A 15,320-nucleotide genomic window follows, 5' to 3' on the forward strand; every position below is an offset into this window, starting at 1 on the left:
CAATTCAACTCCCTCCCTCACGTTCCCCACCCTCCACATCTCTTTTCAGGGATCCCTCTCACAAGCAACTTCTAATTCAAGAGCTGCAGCTCCTAAGAGTGGGAGCGGTGGAAGAGGTTCCTCAGGAGCTAAGGGAAAAGGGTTTCTACTCACCGTGTTTCCTAATCCCGAAAGCCAAGTGTGGTTTCAGACTGATTCCAGACCTGAGAAACCTCAACAGATTCATAAGAAGTTGAGATCCTGAATGGTCTCCCTGGTGTCAATCATCCCCTCTCTGGATCCAGGAGATTGGTATGCCGCCCTCGATCTGAAAGTGCTGCCATTCGGTCTCTCAGCAGCCCCTAGAGTCTTCATAAAATGCATGACGGTGGCTGTGTTCTTAAGGAGATGGAAAATATAGGTCAACCCATACTTAGACAATTGGTTGATCAAAGGCCGATCCAGACATCAGGTGGAATCAGACATAGAGGTCATAAAACTGTCGTTTTCTAGGCTGGGTCTTCTAATCAATGTACAAAAGTCAGTACTAATTCCCACACAGTGGATAGAATTTATAGGGACAATCCTGGACTTGAACCCAGCCAGGGTCTTCCTTCCGGAGTCACAGTTCTGAACCATATGCTCCATCAGAGAAGAATGGAAGCAACGTCCCATGATCATTGTCCGAAACTGCCTGAGACTGTTGGGCCACTTAACAGCTTGTACTTAATGTGGTTTGCCATGCCAGATTATGCCTCAGCCATCTGCAGGCATGGCTCGCCTCAGTTTACTGACCATCCCAAAGTAATATCAATCCTGGCATCAGTGTTGAAGATGCTCCACTGGTGGCTAGACCAGCGATCGGTCTGTGCAGGAATCCCATTGGCAGGGACATTCGAAGAGTTAAGGGCACACATGAATAACTTGGATATTTCCTGATTTGAGTGCCTTCCCATTCAACTTTACCCAACTCAACTATAAACTTAACTTTTGATATGAAATATTTTTGTGTGAATGCACACAAGGTACAATTTAATGCACATGTACTGTGCAGGGACAAGTGATAACTATTACAAAAAAGGTAAAATGGCAATGGTAGTGCTTATTTAAAATTGTATTATACAGTTCCCACCAAAGTAACATCATCTCTACTATGATGGAAAAATTGTCACAAAGCATGCATGGTCATTCCCTTCCTTTCCCCACACCAGACAGGATGATCATTTACAGAAGCTTTCACCTTAGACTAGGGAGCTCATGTAGATAGCAGCATGGCGGAGGGTACTTGAACGTCCCGAGAGGCCTGGGTGCTCATCCACATTCTGGAATTGTGGGCAGTCTGAGAGGTTTGCAAAACCTTTTTCCCATTCATCCAATGTCACTGCTGTCATAATGTCTGATGATGATGATTTTTTTTGCTTCTCCATGCCTGTTGATGTAAGCTTTATTCCCCAGTGTGCAGAAGCAGTTAAGCTATGAAATTGGTATATCAGGAATGGAATCACCCTATTAGCAGTTTACCTTTTAGGGAATCAGAATGTGCTGGTGGACCTCCTCAGCAGACACTTTATTGACCATGAGTGGGAGCTATACAACTCAGTGGTAAACTGTATTTTTGTTTTATGGGGAACCCCCACTTGGTACCTGTTGGCCTCTCTCATGAATTGGAAGTGCAACATACACTATTCAAGAGGAGCCCTAGGGCATCATTCTCAGGGCAATGCTCTCCTTCTTCCATGGTCAGATCATCTGAACTATTCCTGCCTTCCCTTGCCATTCCTACATTGGGTCTTGTAGAAAATGTGTCAGGACAATGAGTCCTCCTCATTGCTCCCAACTGGCCTAGACAATTTTGGTTCTCAAGTCTCCTACATATCTCGATCGCTGATCAACACACAGCCTTTTCTGCAATCTCCTGACCCTAAGGAAGAGCAGAATCAAGCATCCCAACCCCCAAACAGTCCATCTCAGGGTGTGGGTTTTGGATGGGCACCAACTCTAGAATATTCATGCTCTGAAGCCATGCAAAGCATCCTTACTAATAGTCACAAAAAAAAAATTCCACTAGGAAATATGCAGCATCTCTAACTGGGCGCAACAGTAATTTATATGTCCTTATTCTGAACTATTCTTTCCTTCAAAACATCTGGTGTTTCCATCAACTCTTCAGAGGTCCACCTGCATACCGCCCACCTTCATATGGTTACTCAACTCTGCTCACCCACCAGCTACCAGATTCTGGAAGGTCCTAATTGAAATCTTTTTGCCACTAACGAAACTTACTCCTCCATGGGACTTAAACCTTTTTTTTGTTTGTTTTCGGTGCTCACCAAGCTACCTTTCAAACTGCTAGTTACATGTTCAATGTCTCTCCTGTCTATGAAGGTTGCATTCCTGGTAGCCATCACCTCAGCCAGGAGGGTGAGTGAGCTCAAAGCACTGATGGCATATCTGCCATGCATCATATTCCATAGAGGCAAAACTTTATTGAATTTACATTCTAAGTTCATCCCCAGAATTGTTTTGGAGTTTCATCTGGATCAGTCAATCCACTTACTCTGTTTTTTCTGAAACCACATTCATTTGAAAAGGAAAGGAGACTTCACTGAGCTAGCAAACAGAAGCAGCAAAGGGGAATTTTCCAAAGGAGTTTAGAAAGGCAGTGTAAGAGGCAGACAGACTTATCAAACATACTCTAACTTGAGCCAATAATTGTCCCTCAACAAACAAACAAAAAAAAACCTTGCAAGAGGAAAAATAATGCAGGCAGAAGTCGAGCAGCAGAGTGGGGGAGGTATTCTGTTTACTGCATTGAATGCAACATATATGATTACCTACCTTTTGGGCTGCTGGCATAGGTGTGCATTTGTTGCAAGTACTTCGTGGCCCTCAGAGACTGAGTACAGTCTCTGGAGACCAACGTGGTTGACCTGAAGGAGCTAAGAGACTTTCAGGGACACAGCAGAGCGGTTCTGCTCCCTGTCTGATAGCCTCTGTGCTGTTGAGGAGGATGAAAGTCTTGGGGAAGTAGAACATGAAGCTGGAGGGGAGAGAAATGATCCAATAGTAGGGACCCTTCTTCTAGATGATTTTATGATGGCCTTGAAATGAGGCTACTCCTCTGCTGGAGGGGACCTCTGTTATTTGGAAGAGACAGGAAGTAGTAATTGGGGATTCAATTATTAGAAATATAGACAGTTAGGTTTGTGATGACCAGGAGGACCACCTGGTGTATTACCTGCTGGGTGTGAAGATATCTATATAGTGCTGGTGAGGAGCTGGTGGTCATGGTGCACGTAGGTACCATGTGAGACAGGGAAAGGAAAGATAGAGGGCCTGGAGGCCATATTTAGACTGCTAGGTAAGAGGTTAAAGTCCAGGATTTCCATGATAGCATTCCCTGAAATGCTTCCAGTTCTGTGCTCAGGGCCAGAAACGTAAGCAGAACTGAAGGGACTCTATGCGAGGATGAAATTATGGGCTTGAGAGGAGAAATTTAGGTTTATTAGCACCTGTGGAACCTTCTTGGAAAGGAGGAGTCTCTACAGGAAGGATGAGCTCCTCCTAAATCAAAACAGAACCAGATTGTACAACTGAAAAGGTCATAGAGGAGTTTTTAAACTAAGAGCTGGGGGAAAGCTGGCAGGTGTGGAGGAGCACGTGGTGTGGTCAGAAACATTCATTGGGGAAGGATTTATTAAAGGGATAATCGATATATTAGTAAAAAGAAGAGGATAGAAGTTGATAAAGTACAGGTAGGAACTGAAGAGAAACAGACAAATAAGAGTCCCGTTCAGTTACATCAGAGGAAGTCAGATGACCAAATTTTATAAGTGCTTGTATACAAATGCTAGAAGCCTTAATACTAAGTTTGTGTAGTAGAATGCTTGTTGTTAAATGAGGATGTTGATACAATAGGCATCACAGAGACTTGGTGGGACAAGGACAATCAATGGGATGTAGTAATACCAATGTACAAAATTTACAGGAATGACAGAGCATGTCATGCTGGGTGGTGGGAGGATGATACTGTGTGTCAAATATAGTAGAAATATTAAATGAATCAAACAATACGATAAATTCTCTATGGATAGAATTTTCATGCTTGAATAATCAGAACATAGCAGTAGGACTATATTTCTGACCACCTAACCAAGATTGTGATTGTGTTTGTGAAATGCTTAGGGAGATTAGAGATGCTACAAAAACAGAAAATGCAATAATAATGGGGAATTTCAACTACTGTCATATGCCACCTCAGGAAAGGATGCAGAGATAAAATTTCTAGACACTATAAATGACTACTACTTAGAGCAGCTTGTCCTTCAACCCCCCCAAGGGAGAGGTAATTCTTAATTTAGTCTTAAGTGGAATGCAGTATCTGGTCCAGGAAGTGAATATAGTTGAACCATTCAGTAATAGTGATCATTATGTAATTAAATTTAACATCCCTGTATGGAAGAAAATGCCAAAGAAACCCACCGCTGTACAATTTAACTTAAAAAAGGGGAACTATACAAAAATCAAAAGGGTGAAATGTCTACAAGCTGCATGGAGACTACTGAAAAACACTGTAATAAAGTACCCCAAATGAAGAGGGGGGGGGGGAACCCCAGGAAGAGGACCAAAAAATGACATCTTGGCAAAACAGAAGAGTAAAAGAGGCTTTTAGAGGCAAAAAGAGCTCTTTAAAAATTGAAAGTCAGATCCTATTGAGGAAAACAGAAAGAAGCATATACTCTGCAAGTCATGTAAATGTATAATTAGGCAGGCCAAAAAACAATTTAAAGAGCAACTAGCAAAAGACAAAAAAACTAACACTTAAAGTTCATTAGAAGCAGGAAGCCTACCATACGATTAGTTGCGTCACTGGATGATCAGTATACTGAAGGAGCTCTCAAGGATGACAAGACAGTTGCAGAGAAGCCAAGTGTATTCTTTGCACCAGTTTTCACTGCATAGGATGTGTGAGAGAGCCATCCTTTTTAGGTGGCAAATCTGAGGAACAATCCTAGATTAAGGTGTCAGTAGAAGTGGTTTTGGAACAAATTTGATAAATTAAACAGTAATAAGTCACCAGGCCTGGATGGTATTCATACAAGAGTTCTGCAATTTCATATTGGAGCGCCTTCAGAACAACTAACTGTGCTATGTAACCTGTTGCTTAAATGGGTCTATTACCAGAAGATACCTAATGCAATGCTGATTTTTAAAAAGAAGGATCCAGAGGCAATCATGGCAATTGATACCAGGCAATTTGGTTGAAACCATAGTAAAAACATAATTATCATATGCATAGATGAACACAGTATGTTGGGGAAGAGCCAACATGGCTTTTATAAAGGGAAATCATGTCTCACCAATGTATTAGAATTCTTTGAGGGGTCAACAAATATGGACAAAGGGGATCCAGTTGATATGGTGTACTTGAACTTTCAGAAAAGCTCTGTCACGGTCCTTCAGCAAAGACTCTTACGCAAAGCAATCAGCGATGGAATAAGAGGGAAGGACCTCACATGGATCCATAACTGGTTTTAATAAGAATGAATGGTCAGTTTTTACAATAGAGAGAAGTAAATAGTGGGATCTCCCCAGGATCTGTAATGGGACCAGTGCTGTTCGATCTATTCAGTAATGATCAGGGAAAAGGAGGGAGTAAAGAGTGTAAGGTGGAAAAGTTTGCAGATGATACAAAATTACTCAAGATAGTGAAGTCCAAAGCTGACTGCGAAGAGTTATAAAGGAATCTCATGAAACTGGGAGACTGGTCAACAAAATGACAGATGAAATTTAATGTTGATAAGTGCAAGTAATGCACACTGGAAAATATCCCAACTATACATGAAAAATGATGGGGGTTACCACTCAAGAAGGAGATCTAGGAGTCACTGTGGATAGTTCTCTGCAAACATCTGTTCAATATATAACAGCAGTCAAAAAAACTAACAGGATGTTGGGAATCATTAGGAAAGGGATACATAAGACAGAAAATATCATGCCACTTTATTAGTCCATTGTACACCCACACCTTGAATATTGTGTGCAGTTCTGATTGCCCCATCTCAAAAACCATATTAGAATTTGAAAAAGTACAGAGAAGGGCAGCAAAGATGATCAGGGTATAGAACACCTTTGATATGAGGAGAGACTAAAAAGATTAGGGCTATATTCATCTTAAAAAAGCGATGGCTAAGGGAGAGTATGTTAGATGTCTATAAAATCAGCAATGGTATTGGGAAAGTCAACAGGGAAGAGTTATTTACCCCTTCGCATAACACACAAACCAGGAGTCATTCAATGAAATTAGTAAGTAGAAGATTTTAATCAGACATAAGGAAGTACTACTTCACTCAACGCACAGTTAACCTGTGTATCTTGTTGCCATAACTTGTTGTGAAGGCCAGAAGTATAACTGGGTTCAAAAAAGAGTTAGGTAAGTTCATGGAGAATAGATCCATCAATGGCTATTAGCCAAGATGGTCAAGGATGCAACTCCATGGTCCGGGTGTCCCTATACCTCTGACTGCTAAAAACTGGAACTGAACGACAGGATGGATCACTCGCTAGTTGCCCTATTCTGTTCATTCTCTCTGAATGATCTGTCCCTGGCCACTTTGAGAAGACGGTATAATGGGCTAGATGGACCATTGGTCTGACCCAGTATGGCCATTCTTATATTTTGATTCCTTGACATAAGATGAGCCTTAGCCTTTTACCTAGAAAGGACAAAGCAAATCAGAAAATTGTGCGGACTGTTTCTCACCGTAGCTGAAGGAGTTTGAGATCAAGCTATAGTCTCTTGGAGGATCACAAAATGGATCTTGGACTGTATCTTACTCTGCTGTCAGCTGTCACATCTCTCTCCCCCTCCTGGACTTAGGACTCATTCTTCAAGAGCACAAGCAACATCAATGGCATTGCTTCAAGAAGTACCTCTACTTGACATTTGCAAAGCAGGTACATGGAGTTTCATCCACACATTTGAGAGGCATTATGTGCTAATACAGGATTTTTCCACTGACTCATCCTTTGGGACAATGGTCCTTCAAATGGCTCTGCAACCTGCATCCTCACACCCTCCTCCTCCTTGAGTACTGGTTGGTAGTCACCCACAGTGGAATACCCATAGGGACAGGCATTCAAAGAATAAGAGAAGATTACTTACCTTATGGTAACTGGAGATTCTTTGAGATGTGCGGTCCCCATCTGTGTTTCATTATCCATTGTCCTTCCCCTTTGTTTTGGATCATTCTTGGAATTGTGGTAGAGAAGGTATTGGAGAGGCAGGTAATCCACTTCGCCCTTTATCTCTTTGGTTGCCGGCATGCGGAGAGCGGGGATGCATGGATGGACCCAGAAACTCAGCTTTCAAGAGTTCTGACTCCAGGTGTATGGAGCACATGCATACCTCTAGTGGAATAAAGATAGGGTTTGTCAGAGTACATATACTTTCCTCTTCAGCACCATGACGTGCCTCTCCAAAAGGGAAAACGATCAGCTGCATTTCCCAGTACTTCTCTCTGATCTGATATGGCTGCAAAAGACTGCAGCCTCTTCTCTCAGTCTGTCTCTTGCTGCACCTCCTCTTTGTCTCCTGTTTGATCTGGTGTTGCTGCATGTGTGACATGCATCTATGGGTTGTGTTTTGTGAGGTGCTGTGTAGATGTCAATGATTCTCCTGAAGGTGCTGTCCACAGAAATAGAGATCAGTCAGTTACTTACAGTGGAGGTGGCAGATATGGTACCATTTCCAGACACACACACTATATCTGTATCTTATAGAATCATAGAAGATTAGGGTTGGAGGTCATCTAGTCCAATCCACTGCTCAAAGCAGGACCAACCCCAACTAAACGATCCCAGAGAGGGCTTTGTCAAGCTGCACCTTAAAAACCTCTAAGGGTGGAGATGCCGCCACCTAGCTAGATAACTCATTCCAATGCTTCACCATCCTCCTAGTGAAAAAGCTTTTCCTAATATCCAGGCTAGACCTCCCCCACTGCAACTTGAGACCATTGCTCCTATTTCTGTTATCTACTACCACTGAGAACAGACTAATTCCATCTCCTTTCAGGTAGTTAGAGGCTATCAAATCCACCATCATTCTTCTCTTCTGCAGACTAAACAAGCCTAGTTCCCTCAGCCTCTCCTCAAGTCATGTGCTTCAACCCCCTAATCATTTTTGCTGCCTTCTGCTGGACTCTTTCCAATTTGTCCACATCCTATCTGTAGTGGGGGGTCCAAGTAATCGACAGTAATCCAAATGAGTGCTCTCCAGTGCCGAATAGAGGGGAATAATCTGTTGGCAATACTCTTACTAATGCAGCTCAATATGCCATTAACCTTCTGGCAATAAGGGCTCACTGTTGATTCATATCTAGCTTCTTGTTCACTGTAACCGCGATGTCCTTTTCTGCCGAACTGCTGCCTAGCCAGTCGATCTCCAGTGTGTAGCAGTGCATGGGATTCTTCCATCCTAAGTGCAGGACTCTGCACTTGTCCTTGTTGAACCTCATCAGATTTATTTTGGCCCAATCCTCTAATTTGTCTAACTCACTCTGTATCCTATCCCTGCCCTCCAGTGTATGTACCACTCTTCCCAGTTTAGCGTCATCTGCAAACTTGCTGAAGGTGCAATCCACCCCATCCTCCAGATCATTAATGAAGATGTTGAACAAAACCAGCCCCAGCATGGACCCATGGGGTACTCACTTGTTACCAGCTGCCAACTAGACATCGAGCTGTTGATCACTATCCATTGAGCCCAATGATCTAGCCAGCTGTCTATCCATCCTATAGTCCATTCATCCAACCCATACTACTTAACTTGTTGATAAGAATACTGTGGGAGACCGTATCAAAAGCTTTGCTAAAGTCAAGGTATATCACATCCACTGCTTTCCCCACATCTCCATACACTCATTCATTTCCCATATCTTCCCAGCAGTTTGGCATCTGTAGCGATCTAATAACAGCTTCTCCAAGGATTGCATAGCCCTGTCTAGCATAAAGTTTTGTTTAATGCATAATAATATTTGAGGTCGCGGCTTAGATTAAACTGGGTCATTTTGTGGTAGTTCGCTATGGAATGTTAGGGGATGGGAGGAAGAGGAAGAAGTAGAAAGTTGATATAATCAAGGTCAATTAAGGTAGTAGAATTATAGTGCTGTACTGTAATGCAACACAATCTTTTTTTTGGTTTCACTATATGCATAACAGTACAGTATTGGTTCCCTTTTCCAAGTATTATAGAACATCATATGCGCATAAAGGCATTCGGTGATTCATAGGTATCATTTGTGCAAGATTCAGACCCTAAAGGCTCCTAAGCTTATTAATGCCATGTACTACAGGCATAAAAGATGGTTAATTTTAAGCCTGATTTTTTTCATGTCATTTGACACTGTATTAGTAAACTTTGGGGACAAGATGTTTTAGGCAAAATTTTCAAAAGCACCTAACTGACTTAAGAGCCTGAGTCTTATGTCAAAGGAGACTTAGGGCTTGTCTACACTTACCTCAGAGATTCGGCGGCAGTCGACTGGAGTTACACAAACTATGCAAAAAACTTGCATAACTCCCGTTGACTTCTGTGCTTCTCTTCTGCCCTCCGTCTTCAATGCACTGCACCACTTGAGGAGGTGGTCTTAATACATCGATTTCTGGATCGACTGAGCTGGTCTTCACTGACCATTCAGTTGATCCAGATAAGTTGATCTGACAGCGGCGAATTTGCCACTGTCAGTGTAGACATAACCTTAGGTTCTTAAGTTCCTTAGTGCCTAAGGCCATTTTTGAAATGGGAATTGTGCTTTTCAAAATTTCAAACTGTTTTAGTGTGAACAACATGGTATATATCTTCCCAAAATTATAGCATTTGCTCTGAGTACAGAATGAGTTTGGAGAATTCACAAGCAAATTATTTAAGTTAAAATTAATTTTAAAGTAAGTCCTTTAAAAAATTTAGCACCCAATATCACACCTTTTCTTGTCCCAAATGATTTAAGAGAATAATGCAGGCACCTCAAACTTTGCAAATAGTTAAAACTCAGTAATGTCTCAGCATTGGCTATACTTGAAGACTTTTTAAAATAGGATTATTGGTCATTCTATACTGTTATGCCTCATAACTGAAAGATTATACTTCAGCAAGGCTGTTTAGTGACAGTGAGACCCCCCCCCCAAATTAATGTCTTTATTCTAATCTGGGGCCACAAATATCTTATGCCCTAATTGTAACTTTATACTAGACAGACTTATGCAAGCTTTGGGAAAGCTCTTTCTGGACTGCTGCAGGTGCCAAACTGCTGGGAAAATAAGGGAAATGATTGGGGAGTATGGAGAAATTGAATAAAATTGTATTAGTTAGAAATTAACATTGCTCTAATTGTCATCTCTGAACTCAGGTTATACATCTTAGTTATCATTTCTTATGGCCTGGTCTACGCTGGCCACGGATTTTGGTGGCAGTCGATGGGAAACATGCAAGCTACGTACAGTGTCTTGCGTATCTCCCGTCAACTTCCTAACATCTACTTACAGCGATGTCTACACTGCGCTGCGCTGACAGCAAATGCCCTTCCGTCGACGCAGCACTATGCTACTTGCCGGAGTGGATTTACAGAGTTGATTTCTGGGTTTGATTGAGCAAGTCTTTACTGCTGCTCAATTGAACCGGCTAAATAGATCCTACACTGCCAGCGGTGCTGCCAGCAGTGTAGCCATAGCCTCAGCCACAGGTGTAATGAAGTGTGTGCCTCTGTTAGATACAAGTTTAAAAAAAAAAAAAAACACTAAATTTTGAGTGTCCTGAAACATCTTTGTGTAGAAAACTTCACTGTTGGGCCTGAAACCAGTTGTCTCTCTAACTAGATAAGTTTTTTTTTTTTTTTTTGTATGAGTTTGGTAACCTCTCTTTGCAACACTGGAAGACAGCATACTGACTACGGACTTTTACTGTAACACACATGAGGAAAGTACACATCTTAGTTATAATTTTTGAAAATGTTAAAGTAAAATTATTATAATCAGTTTTTATATTTTATTTGAAGACTTTCATTCATGTTCAGCATGACTTTTTAAAATTTAAGTTTGTTTTATTTGCAAACACTTTTTTCTTGGTAAGTAATATGCTCTTTCTCTTACAGAAGGAAAAGGAGAAAAAGAAAGATGAGAAGAAGAGAGAGAGGGAATCAGAAAAACCATTGAAACCCCTAGGAACTGAAAAGGTAACCCTACTTCACCTTATTTCTATTAATTTACAAATAAATACAGTACTAGGCCATGTACTGTGCCTGGAGTTAGTTAAATATATTTGAAATATAAATAAATGTCTGAATAATAGTCCAAATTAACATGAGTACTTGAGTGACTGTTTTATCTGCAAAGACTGACAATGGCAAGTAGCTTTCTATCCATTTGGTGGTACAGCAAAAGGAGGATACTTACTCAAATGTTAATTAAAAGCTGCTAATAAAATAACTTGACAAAAATTAGACATAGATGGTTAAGGTTTAAAAAATACTTGCTTGTGGTTATAGGTGCTGGGTTTTTCTCAGGCAAATTGAGCTTTTTTTTTTTTTTTTTTTTTTTTTTTTTTAAACTGAGGTCTATACTATTGTCAGATTTACATACCATGAGAACTGTGGTCTTTAGCTGCAGCAGAGATGTTTTTGAAATTATATATAATAATAATATACGGATTCACTGCTACAGTATGTTGTGGAACTTTGTCATGGATTGAACAAATAACTGAAGTGAACACCAAAAAAGGAGAAGAATTATTCAGTGACATAAATAGCTAAAACTAGGATGATGTTTATTCATGAAAGTATACTGACTATCTGAATAATATTCCGAATATCAAGGTCTTTCAGATTGTGCAAGGGAATTAGTGGAGTCTGCTGTACTAAGTGCTCTTAGTACTAGGTTGGATAAAATACAAATAACTAGTTTGTAGGAAATGATCCTGGCAGAGGAATGGAGTAGATGTAATAACTTTCTTCCCTAATCTCTCTAATTTCTATGACTTCTTAAAGTAGGTATTTAAGAACACTTTGTTTAATTTTATTGTAGCAAGGAAATAAAGTAGCTAGAACAGTATAATGCAGTGACAAAGTTTTAGATTGTTGCCCATCTATGCACATTTTGAATATTTATTTAACAGAGACTATGTTTACATTACTATGTACTTTATAAGAATAAACTTACTGGATGCTGTGCTCAATCATTTAGTGAGATAGTTATAAATGAATAAGTGAAAAATTTGATACCGGAATCTACAGTTTATCCTTTGAAAGATTATTAAATAACTCTAATCCAGATAAATCTTTCCTGTACATCTGACTAAATACTCTAATAGAACAACTCTCAAAAAAACCCACATCAGTTCAATGTATTTTTACAAAGGCTGTATGAAAACTCATTGTTAACTTTATCAAAAGAACTACACTTCAGACTAAGGTATGTTTTCATGTCAAATCTGTTTTCATATAAAAATTCGACAAATACATTTCTTTGAAAGTATTTGTAAAGATGCTTTCTCTTGTGACAGATGTCTTTCACAGATGACATGAATCAATTAGCATATTCTGAGAACTTTTATCCTGCAGTGTAGTCCATTACTATTTATACTTCATTGGAGCGTCTGACAGTTTATTTTCCCTGTGGCAATGAAGTGTCTCATAGCTGCATAAAAATATAATTTTTCATCTCTTGTTTTATTAATATAATTAAAGTATGTTTTTTGAGTGTTCACTTGTCTAACTTTTTGTAATGTTGTTACTTATCTTCCATGAATAATACCCCAGCATTTTGATATCAGAAATTCACAAAAGCTTTAAAAACAAAAAAGCTGAAAAACAGATATCCGAATGCATTGGTATCATTGCATGAGCTTCTCTTAAGATATTTCAGGTAGCTGAAATGCAAGTGAGAAGGATATTTTTTACTGAACATGGCAGCATACTAAGATATATCTTTATGGACAGTAATAAAAAAGTAAAATACAACTAACAGAGCTAGGGGTGGGGAAGAGAAGATTAATTACATTCTTTTGTAAACCTGTCAGTAGCACAGATTCTTACTTATTCACCCACTTAGTACTTTTCTTTTGCTCTTGTTGTTTGATGTATTTTTCAAGGCTTTAGTTTAAAAATTATGGTATGGTTCTGTCCTTGTATTAAGATAAATCTATTTCCAACCACTATTTAAGTAAGGAAATCTGTTTGCTTTGCTTGCATAGTGATATTCAAGATTTTGCCTGTTTCTGTACTGGCAAGTCACCAACAAATGTCTCCAGTCACGATTGCATTAAGTTGTCCTCTAGTAGTGGTTTTGTGTATTTTTTCTCAAAATGTATGGGGTTGGCCTTCTTGATTATTCTCCATCTGTTATTTAAAAAAAAAAAAAAGTTAGCTGTTGTGAAGCATATTGGAAATGTGACTTGAATGTAACCAAGAAAAGCAGTTTCTGCCTGAGGCCTCGTCTATGCTACAAAATTAGGTCAACATAAGAAGCTTTGCATTAACCTAATTGTGCATGTGTCTACATTAAAATTTGCCTCCTACTAATATCTCTCCATTATGTTGACGTAGTAACACCGTCTCCCCAAGCAGCATTGAGTGGTGGTTGATGTACTGAGTTTGCCAGAGAATGAGTGTAGACACTGCATTACCAATGTCAACCCTAACAGTACTCCAGCAGCTGTCTCAATGCCCAATGCTGATTGCTGTGGTCACCATTTTGAACTCTACTGCTCAGGGGTTCTGTAGACTGTAAGCTATGCACGCACGCACACCTTTAAAATCCTGCAGATTTTTGTAATGCATCTTGGTGTGCACAGCTATATCAGCTCTCTGTTGTTGTGTGCAACTGCTCAACTGACTATGCCAGCTACACATTCCAGATGCATCCTGATCTGGAGCAGGCCCAGGAGATTCAATGTCTCCCGTCTGTGGGGAGAATAGGATGTGCAAGCACAGATACAGACCAGCTGTAGCAACTTGGGCATCTAGGAGCAGGTTGCACTGGGGCTGCAGGAGAAGGGGTATGACATGGATCAGCAACAGTGTTGCGTGAAAGCAAAGGAATTGTGGCAGGCATATCAGAAGGCCAGGGAGGCCAACAATGGATCTGGTACCGAGCTGCAGACTGGCTGCTTTTACAAAGAGCCACATGACATGCATGGGGGAGACCCCACTACCACCCACATACCACCGTGGATCTCTCCAAGGATCCTAAGTCACATGCCCCTGCCTTAAACACCAATGATGAGGAGGAGATGGAGGAGAAAGAGGCAGAGGGCGGGGGACATGTGACCAGGAGTTGCACCTATGCCACGAGCCAGAACCTGTTTGATTGGACTGCATTGCAGTCCAATCAATCTAGCAAGGGCAAGCCGGATGCTGGGGAAGTAACCTAAGGTAAGTGTGTAAATTTATTTCCCGTTACGCACCCAACTTAGCCTGACACAGTTATTGACTTTTCATTAATTTATTCATATTAGAAGAGGTAAGAACAAAGAAAGCTAGAGTTGGTATCTGCTTTTCATTCCTCCCATGAAGAACAGTTTATGTACACAGGGATGTCCCCTGAATCTCCCTGAAAGATCTCAATGACACTTTCGTGGAGGTACTCTGCAATCCACTCCCAAAGATTTCTAGGGATGCCAACCTTATTTCTTCCTCTGTGGTAGGACACTTTCCCCCACCAGGCACCATTGCAGTAAACAGGCTAGCAGCATACTGGCCCACGTGGGTTTGGGACATGAATAGCAACTGAGTTTTTTGTGCCTTTGTTTCCCTCGCCATTGTGGCCTTGAGGGATTCCCACCCCCCATTCATGTGGAATGCCTAAATCAGATGAGGAGAAAAAAGAAGGCTTGGGATGACATGTTCTGAGGGATCCTGCAAACCAGTGCTGCATCAGACTGTGAACAGAGGGCTTGGAGGATGAATAACAGACTGTATGGAGAGGGAAAGAGTGGACAAGAGAGAGGCTGGGTGGCCCATCAGGAGAAGGAGAGGGAGCTGCACCAGGGGATAATGGAGCTTCTCTGGCAAACACAGATGCTGCAGACTTGTGGGCCCACAGGTTCAATAATCCCAGGTTCTGCTCTCTTTGCTGTCCATGGAGAACTGCAGCATAGCATCTCTTTTGATATGCTCAAGCACATGGACTTGTCATCACAAATACCCTGTTCCGTCAAAAGAACAAGTTCAAGACATCCTGGAAGCATCCTAGATCAAAACATTGGCATTTGATCGATTATGTGATTGTTCGGACTCGTGATCGCCGGGGTGTCCTGATTACGAGAGGCATGACTAGCACTGATGACTGTT

The 15,320-nt window shown here is 40.8% G+C and overlaps 1 protein-coding gene across 4 annotated transcripts in view; it reads left to right on the forward strand.

Moving 5' to 3' along the window:
• SMAP1 (small ArfGAP 1) overlaps positions 1 to 15,320 on the forward strand; it is a 292,144-nt gene that overhangs the window by 125,480 nt on the left and 151,344 nt on the right. For all 4 annotated transcript variants that reach the window (XM_067532658.1, XM_067532659.1, XM_067532657.1 and 1 more), the window contains one exon: positions 11,127 to 11,207. In XM_067532658.1, coding sequence (XP_067388759.1) covers positions 11,127 to 11,207 — 81 coding nt within the window. The remainder of the gene's footprint in view (positions 1 to 11,126; positions 11,208 to 15,320) is intronic.

This window comes from Emydura macquarii, unplaced genomic scaffold, assembly GCF_026122565.2.
Source record: "Emydura macquarii macquarii isolate MOO-44397 ecotype Brisbane River unplaced genomic scaffold, CSIRO-AGI_Emac_v2 contig_3295, whole genome shotgun sequence".
Classification (NCBI taxonomy): Eukaryota; Metazoa; Chordata; order Testudines; family Chelidae; genus Emydura; species Emydura macquarii.